The 14,240-nt window shown below is 41.2% G+C and overlaps 1 protein-coding gene across 1 annotated transcript; it reads left to right on the top strand.

Annotated features, from left to right (window-relative positions):
• The first annotated feature begins 408 nt into the window (after positions 1-408).
• LOC1275706 (casein kinase I) lies at positions 409-1,972 on the top strand. The gene is made up of 3 exons (XM_061644669.1): positions 409-557; positions 620-817; positions 929-1,972. Exon 3 carries the CDS (start codon positions 946-948, stop codon positions 1,891-1,893), a length of 948 nt encoding a protein of 315 aa, XP_061500653.1. The 5' UTR covers positions 409-557; positions 620-817; positions 929-945; the 3' UTR covers positions 1,894-1,972.
• The last annotated feature ends 12,268 nt before the right edge of the window (positions 1,973-14,240 follow it).

Below are 14,240 nucleotides of genomic sequence, written 5' to 3'. Positions count from 1 at the left end.
TGCCGACAAAGTTTGTGTTGCGTTCACATCTGAAGGGTGCGCGAGCACCACGAACTGCCTGATTTTCATACATAAATTTGGAAATGTGCCAAGTTTATCGATGGCGCAAATTGTCACATTCATCCGGTGTGAAGGAGCTCGTAGGTTGACTGGGTAAACTGAGCTACTTTGATCTACGCGGTGTGAAATTTATCAACGCAATTCGTCAAAAACAACCTGCTACGAGTTTTTTTTTATCGCAGAATTATTAAAATGTTCAAAATAATCGCAATATAAATCTAAATAGCGTTTGACAGCAAGCAAGTTTGATTACATCGCATCCAATAGAACACTGACACCAATCTGTATCGTGCAATCGCGAATGTCGCACTGTCGTGTAAAAACTGTGCGCTGACCATGGTTCACGGTCCGTATATGTACCTTGGTCGTAAATCAAAAGCACCGCCATATTTTCAGACGCGGCAACGGTATAGAACTCCAACGTAACCTATAAACAAGAACAATAGCGTCGCGCAACTCGGTTCGATTAATTATTCGTTGTTCCTGCCGTTATTTAAGTAAAAAGTCTATAAAAGACTTTGGCGAGCTATAGATTGACTAAATTTGTTTATCACAACAGTGAAATCACGTAGGAACATCGCAGTGTGGGATAGCATCGCATCACAGTGCGAGATAGCTGCTCTATCAAGTATATTTTTCTATTCGATTGTTGTTCTCACTCGCTGGATTACGCAGAAACTAATCGATTGAAAGATTACTCGAATATTTTATCAACGCGCGGATATTATCAGTTTTAACAAGTTCGTCTTTTTATTCGGTATGAAGTTAGACTTATTGTTCTACAACTTACACTTTATTACCAACATTAATGAAGTAATTTAGGCCTTACTAACTGTACCTTGCATTTTTCTTCTTGCTCTTATCACAGGGAAATACAAGTAAACGATGAATCTCATATGCAATAAGTACCGACGAATCCGTAAGATAGGAATGGGGACTTTTTGCAACGTATACCTCGGCGAGGACATCGAAAATGGCCTTAAGGTAGCTATTAAGATGGACAAATGTCGGGAAGAGGAATCTCGCTCTTTGCTACCTCATGAGTACAAGGTGTACGCACAACTTGCGGGCTGCGAAGGCATTCCGGTCGTCCATCTCTTCGGCCAGGAACGTGGTTACAACGTTATTGTCATGGATAAGCTTGGCCCTTCCTTGGAGGATCTTTTCAACTTTTGCTCTCGAAGATTTTCACTCAAAACCGTCATGATGTTGGTCGACCAGATGATCACGAAAGTCGCTGGCGTGCATAAGAAAAATATCATTCATCGCGACCTTAAGCCAGACAACTTTGTTATGGGAGCCGAAATGCAAGATAAAGTGCTGTTCCTGGTTGACTTTGGTTTGGCTAAAAAGTACTACAACCCCAGTTCCCGTTCTCATATAGCATATCGGGAAGGAAGGAGCTTGGTCGGTACTGCCCGGTATGCCTCATTAAGCTCCCACCTGGGAATTGAGCTAAGCCGTCGTGATGACATGGAGTCGATAGGATATGTGATGGTTTACTTCCGACGTGGCTCGCTGCCGTGGCAAGGGCTGCAAGGGGTCAACAAGTTTCAGAGGAACGAACGGATCATGGAGAAGAAACTTGCCACATCGATCGAGGATTTGTGCGCGGGTTTACCTGAGGAGTTTGGGTCATATTTACAGTACTGTCGCAGTATGTCTTTCGACGAACAGCCAGATTACCAGTACTGGATTTCTACATTTCGGGAAGTTTTGAGTGCAAATGAGCTTAAATATGATTTAATTTTTGATTGGCACGGACTAATGCCTTCGGAAGCAGCGGAGCAAGACAGCAACAATGCTTCAGCAACTACAGCTGATGAAAGTTAAGGCAACGCGATTTTAAGTTAGACAGTATCTACCAACATGAATAAATTCTAGAATTTCCAAAGAATTTAGATGAAAAAAATATAATTTATTTTTCTATCTTTTTCGCAAAGCCGAACGCACTCGTGGTAATTCTCATTTCGTACGTATACTTCAATGAATAATGTTTGTTCTTCCAGCGGCTTCTTAGCCCACCTGATAATTCCTTTCATTTCGCATGATCACAAAAAGCCCAGGATTAAAGGATCGAGGCCGGATGCACAGCGAACTTCGACACAGAGACCGAATTCCTTACGCAAACTACTTATCCAGGTAAAAGTACATGCAAGTAGATGACTCATACACTAACAGTATCTAGGGGTCGATATATGCAGAGGATCGCGAAGGCCAACATATTTCCGGGGTTTTGTAATCACCAGCATTGCCCAAGAGAGAAGTGTCCTAGCAGGCACTTAAAGATGAACTCACATTGTTAAGGTTATTCTTAGATATTTTACAACTAAATTAAACTTGTAAGCGATAGAGTTTACTACATCAAATAACTAAACATTTTCTTTAGTAACGCGTTGAACCCTGTAAGTGTCTAGAAATGGTTAATGTTTTAGTATGAGATCTTTTTTATGAATGCAAGGTTCAACTAAGTCAATTGAACAAGGAAGTGGCATAGTGACTCATTTTCCAATAGGCCATCACAAGGAACATTCTTATTAGAGCCTTAGCATACCGTCACATGAAACTTTGTGAAGGATACAAATAGGTTGATCAGTGTTACTCGCGTTTCACGTTCCTCCCACGGCTAGAATGCAATCAGACACACTGTGTGGAGCTGCACCAGTGTAGCAGGATGGTGTGGATAAAATACTTAAAATGAATGATACATGGTGACACATACGATTGATGTTTGGCGTGAATCACGCTCTACTAAATTGTGCTGATAAAAGCAATTGAAGCATACTAATCCCTCATTGGTCACATTGTGTTAAAGATTTTCGATAGAAAATCGTTGCTGCCGAACGAAATCGTTTGTTTCACTGTCAAACAGATTCGCGCAATATTGCAATTTGTGACCTACCAAATGGCAGCCTCCTTGTGTGCTTTGGCAGATGAATGAGCCAGCGTATGAGATAAAAATGTATTCGGATCCCGCCTGTCCGCGTGTCGTTCAACCGAAACCCGAACGGTACATCCCAACATTGCCCAAATCATGTAAACATCCTGCTACCGGCATCAAATACATACTCCCGAAACATTGAATCACGCTATGATAGTTCGTATCTTTGTACGGATGGTGCCACGGCCCGTTATCGATGCATCAATGCATCAGTGTAGATGCAATGCGGTGGAAGATGCAATGGCACCCGCTTCGTACCGCTTTCACCACGATCGCACGATCCTCCCTGCACCGTCAGTCAGCTTCTGTCGAGTGCTGATAGTGCAGCCGGCGGGCAGAGACGAGCGATAAGTGATAGGGAAACATAGCCGGGCTACGAAAATAAGCATTGCATCTTCTTCGTCTCCGTTTCTGTCAAATTCAATTTGTCGCGTCATCGTTGACGTTATCGTCGCTGTCTTCGTCACCCCGCACTGGAAGAAATGCAATTTCCCTTGTCAAATTGATTTTTGTGCTTTCATTCGGAATTGCAGCGGACTCTGCGTCTGTCTGTCTGCTCGTTTGCCTTCGCGTACTTTATAGCACTTCTTTTTTTTCTCGATGGAGGACGGTTGAAGGCGCGCTACATTTCTGTAGCGCGCCTCTGCCGGGCGTTCGGTGCTTATCCTTGGTTTCCGTCCACTTCCGCCACCGGCAAGCACCCGATACTTTCTCAGATGCGCTTCGCTGCACCGATGCCACAGCGATGATGCGCTCGCCAAGACGTTCACCCGCCCTAGGTACGTAAGAAATACGGAACAAAACTATCTGCCTTACAGCAGCAGTACGCGCGCACACACACACGCGCGCGCTCGACAAAACATAACCGACCAAAGGGAGCGAAAAGGAAAACACCGGTACACAAAACACATCGCAAGAAGTATGCCATGATCAGGGAAAGTTTCTCTCGCCCGGCGCACTTTGCGCTTCGTTAAAAAGCGTAATCGATTTTCCCTATCTCACTTTCCACAGCGCTGACACCCTTTTTATTCGCGTATCATCCTTTGCAAAGTCGCCAGCAATAAGTGCAATAGCAAAAGAAAAACAAAGCAAAAAAAGGAATATACGCACCAAAGAAACTTGAATAATTTTTGTCGTTAGGACGTACTTATCAATATCTACAACATTGTTGCTAGTCCATCCTAGTTCATTTTAACCAACGGGGAAGTTTTTCGACAAGATGATGTTTTTTTTGCAACTATTTCATTAACACTGGATAAGTACCAATAAAGCAATCAATTTATTTTGTTCAACTCTTATACCATCGACGGTAAAGATCTTCTTATCGTATTATAATTTGATTTTAAATCCTAACATGTGCTATCGAAGGATGTTTGTACATGATTTCTCTAAATTCATTACAATTATTAAATTTTAATATATTCTAATCTTGATTATTAATTTACTAACTTGCTTATCCGGCGCTACCACCGCTTTGCGGTCTTGGTCTGCTGCAGAAGTGTCCAAACTCGAGCACGATCTCGCGCCTTCGTCTGTCGATCAATTATCCTGACTTGATGCATGGACGCCTTCATGCCGAACTTCAATTTGTGCCTACCACGCTCCTCCTTCTGTCCTTATAGACGACCTAAAAGAATTTTATTGTCTTGGTCGTTCTGTTCGTTCTGTATAAAATGGTCATCCCATCCCGGAGCCTGGCGCACTTGATGCGCTGTGAGATAGTCGTACATCTTCTATACCTCGTCGTTGTATCGGCTCCAGCATTTACCTTCTACAAACTTTGGAGCTAAACATTAGTTAGAATATCTTGTCATTAGATTGTATCCATGTATCTGAGGCCTATGTAAGTACTATAAGTATACGAAATAATCCCAGCTTCCTCTATCGCGACAGGTTTTTGGAGGTGGACGGTCTATCCAGGCCATAAGATGGTCAATTGGCAGCCAGCATCCTTTTGTCAGTGCTGACATTTCACACAAGATCGGTGCAATCTTGGACAACTTCAGAGTGTGTTCATCTATCCGCATGTCATCACTAAATAATGCTGGATTTGTTAGTAGAGCCACTAGTGGTGCCACCATTAGTTTGGTCTTTGCCTCGTTTAGGGTGTAATACGAGGTTCTCTGCTGCTTGCTCGATCCTTTGATGTCTATATCACCATCGTATGCCAGGGTCTGGGTCGACTTATAGAAGATGCTTCGGAAACCCGTCCCCCAGTCACAGACGCTTGGTGGTAGCAAATGCATTGCTCTGAGAGTTTTCCATCTAACCTTACTTGGCAAGTACTATTAGTCATAGTCATCCGTTTGGCCTTGACTTGAAATGAGATTTACCGCTTAAAAATATATTTCTGTTCGAATTATTACTGACCTTGTTAATCGTAAACATGCCATTTATCATTGTTAGTTTGGTTAGAGACATGGCACATGCTCCTTACTTTCTATTAACTGTTATGTTGAGCCAGTCGGGATCACACCTATTTAACTATCGACAACTCATATAATTTATGGTACGCCTTATATTGAACATGATGGAGTAGAATAATAACAATGTTTGAACACTGATGATAGAGACTGAATATTTTCAAAATCCTAAGCAAAAGCAAGATCTTATAAATTTGAATAGAACGATCCTGTTTTATGGCTTAACATTTTGATTAACTATAATTGGAACAACAAAAAAACAGCAATTATATCATTGTTAATAACAATTACAACCGACGGCACGAGAGGAACACCGTACTAGGCGGCCAGCAGCATCCATTGTTGTGAGGCCATTCCTCCATCTCGAATGTTACAAATTTAAATTAATCATCTTATCCGATCGCTTCGAATTTCAAAAAGGCAAATTGTCCTACAATATTCAACTGTGTACGATGAATGTGACAAACCCAGCACTCAGCTCGGAACCTTTGTTGGACGATCCTTTAACTCGAGAGCGCACTCGGCCTCGCCGGCACGTTCGATTTTGCCCCTTAAAATGTGATATTTGCTTCTGCACCGTAATCCTCTATCGACCCACATCCCTACATCACACATTCGGCAAACAAAATCTTCAACCAAACAGGCCAAACAATGTTGAAGTACGGCAAGTGCAAAACAGGGAGGTAAAATCAATAAAATAAGAAACCCTAGAAGAAGATGGATGACGGCGAAAACTCGCCGTTGCATTTGAAAAGTGAAACAAAACAATTTCGCTCGTACGTACACCGCGGAACGACCGGCTCAGCCGACATGAGTGTGTCGTTGAGCATGCCCGACCGGCAAGACTCCCTCATACCGAGTGCCCATGCACCTGGGCAGTTGGGGGGGGGGGGGGGGGGGGTGATTGCAAGGAAGCGTATTCGTATTTGGCAGCTGAATTAAAAATGCACCGACCGACCGGGAAAGGGGTGGCTCAACAGCGGCCCAGAGCGGAAGGACTAAAAAAGAAGTAATTCGAAAAATACATCCTCCCACCCTCCTCCCCGGTACGGTACGACAAGGGGCATAATGAAAATGAAAGAACCGGAGAGGGAAGAATGCGACTTCGTTTTAATGCTTTCATCGCCGTACCGAGACACGTCGATGAAATTTGAGACCGGCGTTGGGGTGGGTGCGCCCCCTGAACCGTGCCACATAATGCAAGGCGCGTACTGCAAAAGCAAAAGTATTTACCAAGCAGTTTCAGAGCGCACCAACAGCAGCAAAAGTGTACGCTTTTTCATCGTTTTTCGATGTGCTTCCCTGGCGATTTTCCTTTCGCCCTTTTGCTGGTGTTTGTGTGTGTGAGTGCGTTTTTTTGCATCACAAAATGCAGCGAGACGGTATGTAAATATACGGATATACAGTGTTGTCCTAACACCCACACAACACTGTGTATCCCTGCCGAGATGAGTGGGTAGGGGGAGATTTTAAAAAAGGCCATGAATATTTTTTGTTTTCTGTCAAACATGGCAACGGCGCAAGGTTCCACGATTGTCGTCGTGGTTTGATGGAAAGGAAATATTCTTCGACCATCACACCGCGTGCCATTTCTACAATCAACGCAAAAGCGAAACGGTGGAAATGTTTGGTACCGGGGGGGAAATTCCAGATTGTAACTGTGGTGTTTTTCTACTTGTACAGTTATTTCGGAGTCTGTATCCTACACACTAACACACACTGAAAGTGTGCACTGAAAATTTCGAGTAATTATGCCCCGGTAAAAAAATTGCTCAAAGCAATGGGCTGAACGAAAAGGGAAAATAATACATAAGAGAAGTCACCACGGGCACACACTGCCTGACGAACCAAATTGATGAAAGCTTACCGTGTTGATGGAGAACATTTTGGATGATGGAGTGTTGTTGGCGTAAGGTGCGCATTGCAATTGAGATTTGTTCAAGGGACCAGTTTTGAGCTTTTAAAAAGAATTATTAATTTAACGTCGCATTGCATTTTATTATGATGTTATGTTTATTTTAATTATTATATATTTGTTTTATTCACTTTTTATTTATTATATTTTTTTTTTCTAACTAACGTAATTGTAACAAATGGATCTTGTATGGGATGGAACTGTTTATTCGTGTTTTAAAAAATCGTTGATCGTGATTATTTAATGTTTTTTTTTGTAATTTGAAAAATCTCAATTCGGTAGCTACAACACTAGATTAAGTCATTGCTTCTCTGTACCTCGTATCCCAGTTTTTCACTTTTTAATCCAAACATTGTGGCTGAATATCATACTTCTATACGCTTGTCATAAGTTTTAAAATGTGTGCATTGGAATGTTTTTGAGCAGAACTGTTATTGTATGTGTATATGTGTCTAAAAATTCCCACTTTGTTGAATTCATCAAAAACGGCCAGATCGTATTGCTTATGTTCACACCTTCTGTGCAGGAAACTGTCTCGGAGAAAAGCTACACAATCGCTGCTAAAAAGTGAACAAAACAAATAACATAATCCTTCCCGGTTTGTAGCACCTAGTGCCAAACTTCCATATCTGAACGCTGTCAAATAAGGGGCACCAGGGTCGTACAACACCACGCCAAAGAAACACGTGTCAATGGTCTCTGGGCGGAGAAAGCGAAGTATGCAGATAAAGAAGGGCTAAAATCTCAAGAAAACCTCGGTGGATGAAAAATATCTACATTGGTTGACGTGCTGTCAAGATGGTGCGCGGCGCGAGACCCGTGTGAGGGAGGTTGTTTTGCATTTTCTGCGGTCGTTAGCATTGCGTGTGACAACTCAACGAACGTCCGGGGGGGAGTGTTGTGAGCTAGCTCCGAAAACTCTTCAGCGTCGGAAAGACTTCAAGTGCTCTTGAACCGCGAACGGCGTTACTGTGAACGACGACGACAACGACTACACCGGCAGAACCCTTTTCGGTCCGATAATGCCTCCTAAGCGCTGGCTGTGACGCTTTTATGCAAACGGTGGTACCAACGGTAGCCACACTGAGAGCGCTTGCTGTGTGCAAGGATGACACCGTGGGCAGCTGTACAGGCTGGGCATATGGATGTCGATATCGTGACAGTTGGTTCCAGCTTTCAGCAGCACCGTCTAGCTATTTACCTTAGCATGGCCACTTAATATGGTACCAGCTTCCCAAACAGTTGCGATCAGTGAAGGGAATGTTAGGGGACAAATACTTACCAACATTGCACACTGTTCAAGCGTGTTATATTGCATCCGTTGCTCTGCCGCCATTGCAAGAATCGGGCTGTCTCGGGCGTTTTCAATTTAGTTTAAAATTCTTCACACTTGGTTGTTGCATTGGTGACTATTATTTTAATTGCCCTTGTTGTATTGTTCAGTTGAGTTTTATTTCATACATTACATTAATTGATCTCGCTCTCGAGAAATTATTCATTTCTGGCTCGTTTAATGCAACCCACCATAGCAATGATAAACTTTCTATTCGATTATTTTCAAAAAAAATAGGCGATCTTGGTATTGTTTTAGTATTTTCTTTAATATTTATGATCATTTTGATGCCTGACTATTTAATCCAATGAGTCAAAACCTAATAATTGCTCAAATTAATACAAAATGTTCAACATACACTTGTGATACACTACTGCTTCTTGTAACATTGTAACTAATTTATATATTTATTGAATCTTTGAGAACACATTTATTGCTGTTATCAGTGACGGTATGTATGACTGAAAACCCTAATTAGCCATACAACTGGAGTTCTTGCTAAAGTGTCCTGCAGGAAGGATTATTTTTTAATTATCGCTTATTTTGCCTAGTGATTAATTCATCGGAAGTTTAAAAAGGTATTAAACCAAATAAATTAATAACATTACATCCATTACAGCCATCTTCTATACTGATAACCAACAAAACCTTATAATTCAGCTGGTCAGGGTAATTATTTCGATATTATATTTTGATTGTGTATTAGTTTACAAATACGAAATCGAATATTGTAAATTTATCTAACAACTGCAATTGAAAAAATCCAGAGCAGCAGACGGATAATGTATTCTTTGCTAGGCAAACTTCGTTACATTGCAGATGTTTGCACTGATAGTGCAGTCAGGCTATCATGTAAAGTCGAAAGAAATTCCTCTACCAATGCATCAACGGTCGGAGGTGCACTGCCACTCACAACCCCAATATAGTCGGTCTACTCTACCTCTACCTGGGAAGCAATAGCTGAATGCGAGTGAAACGCACGTCAACACAGAAACGTACCTGAAGACGTGCGACTTCCGACGTGCCCGGACAGAGGCTACGCTGTAGAACAACATCCTCACGTCACGAACCGGGACCGCCGGTGTCTTCCCTCCTGGGTCTGGCAGCAGCCACCACCAGGTACATTGCATTATTACGGTCGCGATACGTGTAATGTAAATTTATGAGATAACGAGATGAGGGTCGCCGCTCGGTGCCCCCATTTGAGAGAAGAATGCCGTTAATCAACATTTTCACGTACTGACAAAGTGACAACGGAAGCGGTTGGTCCTGGTAGGAAACGGGCAGCATGAATCCAATTTCAGACACATACGTTAGGTGATGGATTTCAATACATCGGAGAGTTGTGCTGAAGGTGTTGCTAAATTTTTCCCGTTATTTTGTCTGTCACTTGTTAAACTCACATCTGATTGGGGAACACCATCATTCAATCATTGGTTGCCTATATCTAGTTGTATCTCTAAATTAGATGTGAAATGAAAAAAAATATCTTATTTTAGTTTTAGTAGGTGATAGGTTTTTTCTACAACTCTTTTTTTTATTTTGATTTAAAAAAAATGATTTGATTGTATTTAAAAATGATGCTTTTTTAGATTGTTTTTTTTCTTGGCAATTGAAATGCGTTTAATATAGAACAAAACATACTACTCGACAAAATATAAGTTAAAACCTGTAGTTTCGTTAACTTTTTTTGTACTTGTCTTGAATGTTTGACAAAACTTTAGTATTGCCTATTAAATCGCATAACACAAAAAATTAAAATTTGGATATTTGATACATAATTTGTACCACAAACGCTAGTGTAGTTCGAATGAAAAGAGAAGGGGAAAAATAGCACTATGGACAATTCTTTTATATTTGATACTCGCTCATCAATGCAAGAGTTTTTATGTTTAGAATAAATCTATACTTAGCAGTTTCCAGTTGGAGAAATGTCATACTACCATATGTGTAGTGAAAAAAAACTCATCACGTTTTCAGGTTGAGAACAAAACATTTTTCGTAACTAGTTTTTCGTATGACAAATGTGTCACTGTAACGGATTAAATCCAATATGCAGAATCCACTGTATCGCATACATTACATTATCCTTTGTTCTATTTCTTTGATATCATGTACATCCAATCATTACATGTACAGGTGGTCCCCGTGATACACGGGGTCCTCTTATACGCGGAATCGGAGATACGATTTTCTAAATTGGACAATTCTTTGAGCAATTTGTACTGATTTGGCACATCAATTGTAAAATACCAAATAATTTACCTTATGATCGAATGTTAAAAACAATTTCAAAAGGTTAAAAACTGTTTAATTCAGTCAGAATCATATCAAACAATTAATTAAGCGGCTAAACCCCTACTTGCAGAATTATACGTAAATTAGTTATATTTTGGCTGGAATTGACGACATTAAATTTACGCAGAAAATCGAGACAAGTAGTATTTTGTGTCCGTTTTCGGTACCCATTAACCGTGTATCTCGGGGACCGATTGTATATTTCATATATTCCTATTCTATTACAATATTCTATTACAATACTAAAACTTCGATTATCTGAGGGCGGATTACCCGGCGGGCGGCTTAACCGTGCGCATTAATTTGACAGCTGTTCAATCGTGGCAAACACTTAGTTAAGTTGTTAAACAATTTTGTTGTGCTGCTATTTAGTGTCTAGTGATATTTTCTAACTTTACTTTGGTTCATGAACAGTTGGAAAACCTATAAATTGTCCGTAAACCAGTGAATTTTCCAATTTTTATATGACTTTGATATTTCTTGGACTATTATCAGTGTAAATCGATTACCGGCAACCGTCCGGTGCCGAGCTGCCCGGATAATTCACGTACTACGCTATCTATTCTACCCTACATGCTAAACTATACTATTTACCTACTGTTATCTGGTTTATGCATCAATTTGTAATTCGATCATAATTTAATTTAATTTAACCTTTATTTCCTATATCGTTTTAAGTAATCTGGCCATAGCTCCATAATATTCTTATCTCAATTCATATGGATACTCTATAGTATTGCCTTCATGATTAGGGTAAAAAAGACTGAAAAGAACGTAATAAGTACTACTACAGCAGTAATAAACGATTTACAATACAATATCCAAATATCGAATACAATACTAATGAAAATCAATCTACACTACACTCATTTTACACCTTGTTTGATTTCTTTTAATAATAGCAAGCCTACCTACTTACCATGTCATAGTCTTTCTTTGTTTAAAATCGATCCCCGAACGTGATGCACTATCCAAGCGAAATTTGATGAAAAACGGGCTTAAGCCAGCAGCCTGTCATTGTGTTCCGTTCGCGGTTAGACTTGAGGCAGGTTCGTCAAATATGGTTTGCTTTTTGTGGCAAACCAATTGCTGTATTTGCATGCATTCTGGGGTTCGTGATCGGCACTGCGGATGCATCGCAATGAAGCGAAACGGGTGCAAATTTTAATCAATAATTCGCTTTCAAACGTTTATGTGCCTTTTTTTATTTGGGCACTACCGTCCCCGTTCTGCTGATGGCTGCGTGAACCGCAAAAATCAACACCCCAAAACGCGACCGTACAACGGCTACATGTCTCACTCGCGGCTAGCCCAGCGGCCACAGTGGGGATTTTCTGGCTGCGCCGGGGTCCGTTCCCGGGCAGCATACTGCACACAATGCTCGCAACACTGATGCAGCAGTATATACACACACACATACGCGTACGCACACACTACAGGAATCATTGTTCTACCGCTTAATAGCATGACCGATGTGGATGACATTGAAAAGGGGGAGGGAGAATGCAGCTTGCGTGTGCTTTCAGCGTGCATGGAGACGCTTCCCGCTGTGTTGTGTGTAGTTTGAAATAGTCCAAAAACCCGATCAAACGGTGACTGGTCGGAACGTGCAATTAGCTCAGAGGGAGGCAATGAGAAACTGGGTGTGTTCCTGTTCCACTGGATGTGGAAGGAGCTTGGGCTGGGACGGGCTGCAGTTCGTTTGACCGATTCGGGACATTATTATTAGGTCGATGCGTCTCCATCTGGTACCCTGGTTGCATTTGACCGCGTCTTTGACGATATCGATCGAAAGCATTGCAGGAGCAGCAGATGCATTCAGCACACGACTGACCCGAAGCTAACCTGCATATGCAGGGCCGTTTTATGAATGGCACACCGGTTCCTATGGCAGAACAATGCTTTCCCCATCTCTAACCGGTCGATTCGGACGGACGGTTGGTCACGAGATTAGAATTACCTGTGTGCTGGGTTTGGTCAATTCATAGAAATGCAAACAGAACGCCCTCGAACGCCCTTGCTGTGGTATCCTTTCGATCATGAAAGCTCCAACCAGGCAACATCTTGCATTTTCAGCAGCATTTACATTTCCACTGTGATGTGCCCCCCGTGCCGTGGTGCTGCTTGCTTCTGCGAACTTTCTATCAAAAATGCCTGCGATGTGATGTATGATATATACAGCGTTGGATGTGGTTTGGAGTTTGTTTTGTTTGCAGAATTTCCTTTCTGGCATGTTGCATGGATCTTGTCGTTTTTACTGCTGCTCTCGATTATTCATGCACTTTGTTAGTGTTTTGTTCATCTGGTTTCTCTAGGTGCACCTAATAAGGCTCAATCATAACTTTTTACATTTATCAAGTGATGCTAAAAAAAGAGACACAACATATTATTATTCTTCAGTTTTATATATGTTTTATTATTGTTTTAAAAATTGCTGATATTCCGAAGCTAAGAATAATGTTTCAGATTCGAGTTTTTAAAATGTAACTTACAATTGTTTTAAATTACCTTGACAGTTCCGTTTATTTGGCGTTCTTCGTAATAGGTTAGTATATCCGCTTATCTAGCTTCAGCGTAACACCTACATAACGCCGCGTTTTACATACATGTTGGCCAATTTAGAAGAACTAACTCGCTAATTTCAAAAATAAAAATCTTGTTAGAATAGTGGCGAATGTATATAAATGCTGCTGTTTTATATTTTTATTGCTGATAAACATTATATTACGAATATAGCACAACAATAGATATAAGCAAACAAAGAAAAAGAAAATAGAAAAAAGTCGAACGTATACGCCTATCGAAGCACGAGTCTTTCAAATGGCTACAAATTGGCTACATTTCTCTATCCGGCCATATTGCCGAAAATTGTAAAAAATCGATTCATGTAATCGAATCCCACATTGTGACTAATCCATCGGGTCGTCTATCATATGGCCACTTCAGCCCGTCGACAAGGGTCGACGAATGCAGACTGTAGCCCGACGAGGGGTGTTGGCAAAGGATCAAAAGTCAATACTGTGTAAAATTACCATTTGAACGATTTCCGCTTGAAATTCCGTGCAATTTGCTGCTTCTGCTAGTGGCAGCAAGGTCGATAATCATGGGTGCAGTTCAAACGGCATGAACTTACCCCACTGCTACCGAAAGGACATCGGAGCGAACCAGCAGTAGGGTATGGGGTAAACGGTGTTAAATTACTCGACGATACGGACCGGATCCAATATCATTTTCTGTCGTCTGTAGTTGATCATTTACCAGTTCAACCTG

The sequence above is a fragment of the Anopheles gambiae genome, chromosome 2 (assembly GCF_943734735.2).
Source record: "Anopheles gambiae chromosome 2, idAnoGambNW_F1_1, whole genome shotgun sequence".
Lineage (NCBI taxonomy): Eukaryota > Metazoa > Arthropoda > Insecta > Diptera > Culicidae > Anopheles > Anopheles gambiae.
Note: the sequence above shows the minus strand (reverse complement) of the source record. Positions and strands in the feature narration are given on the sequence as shown.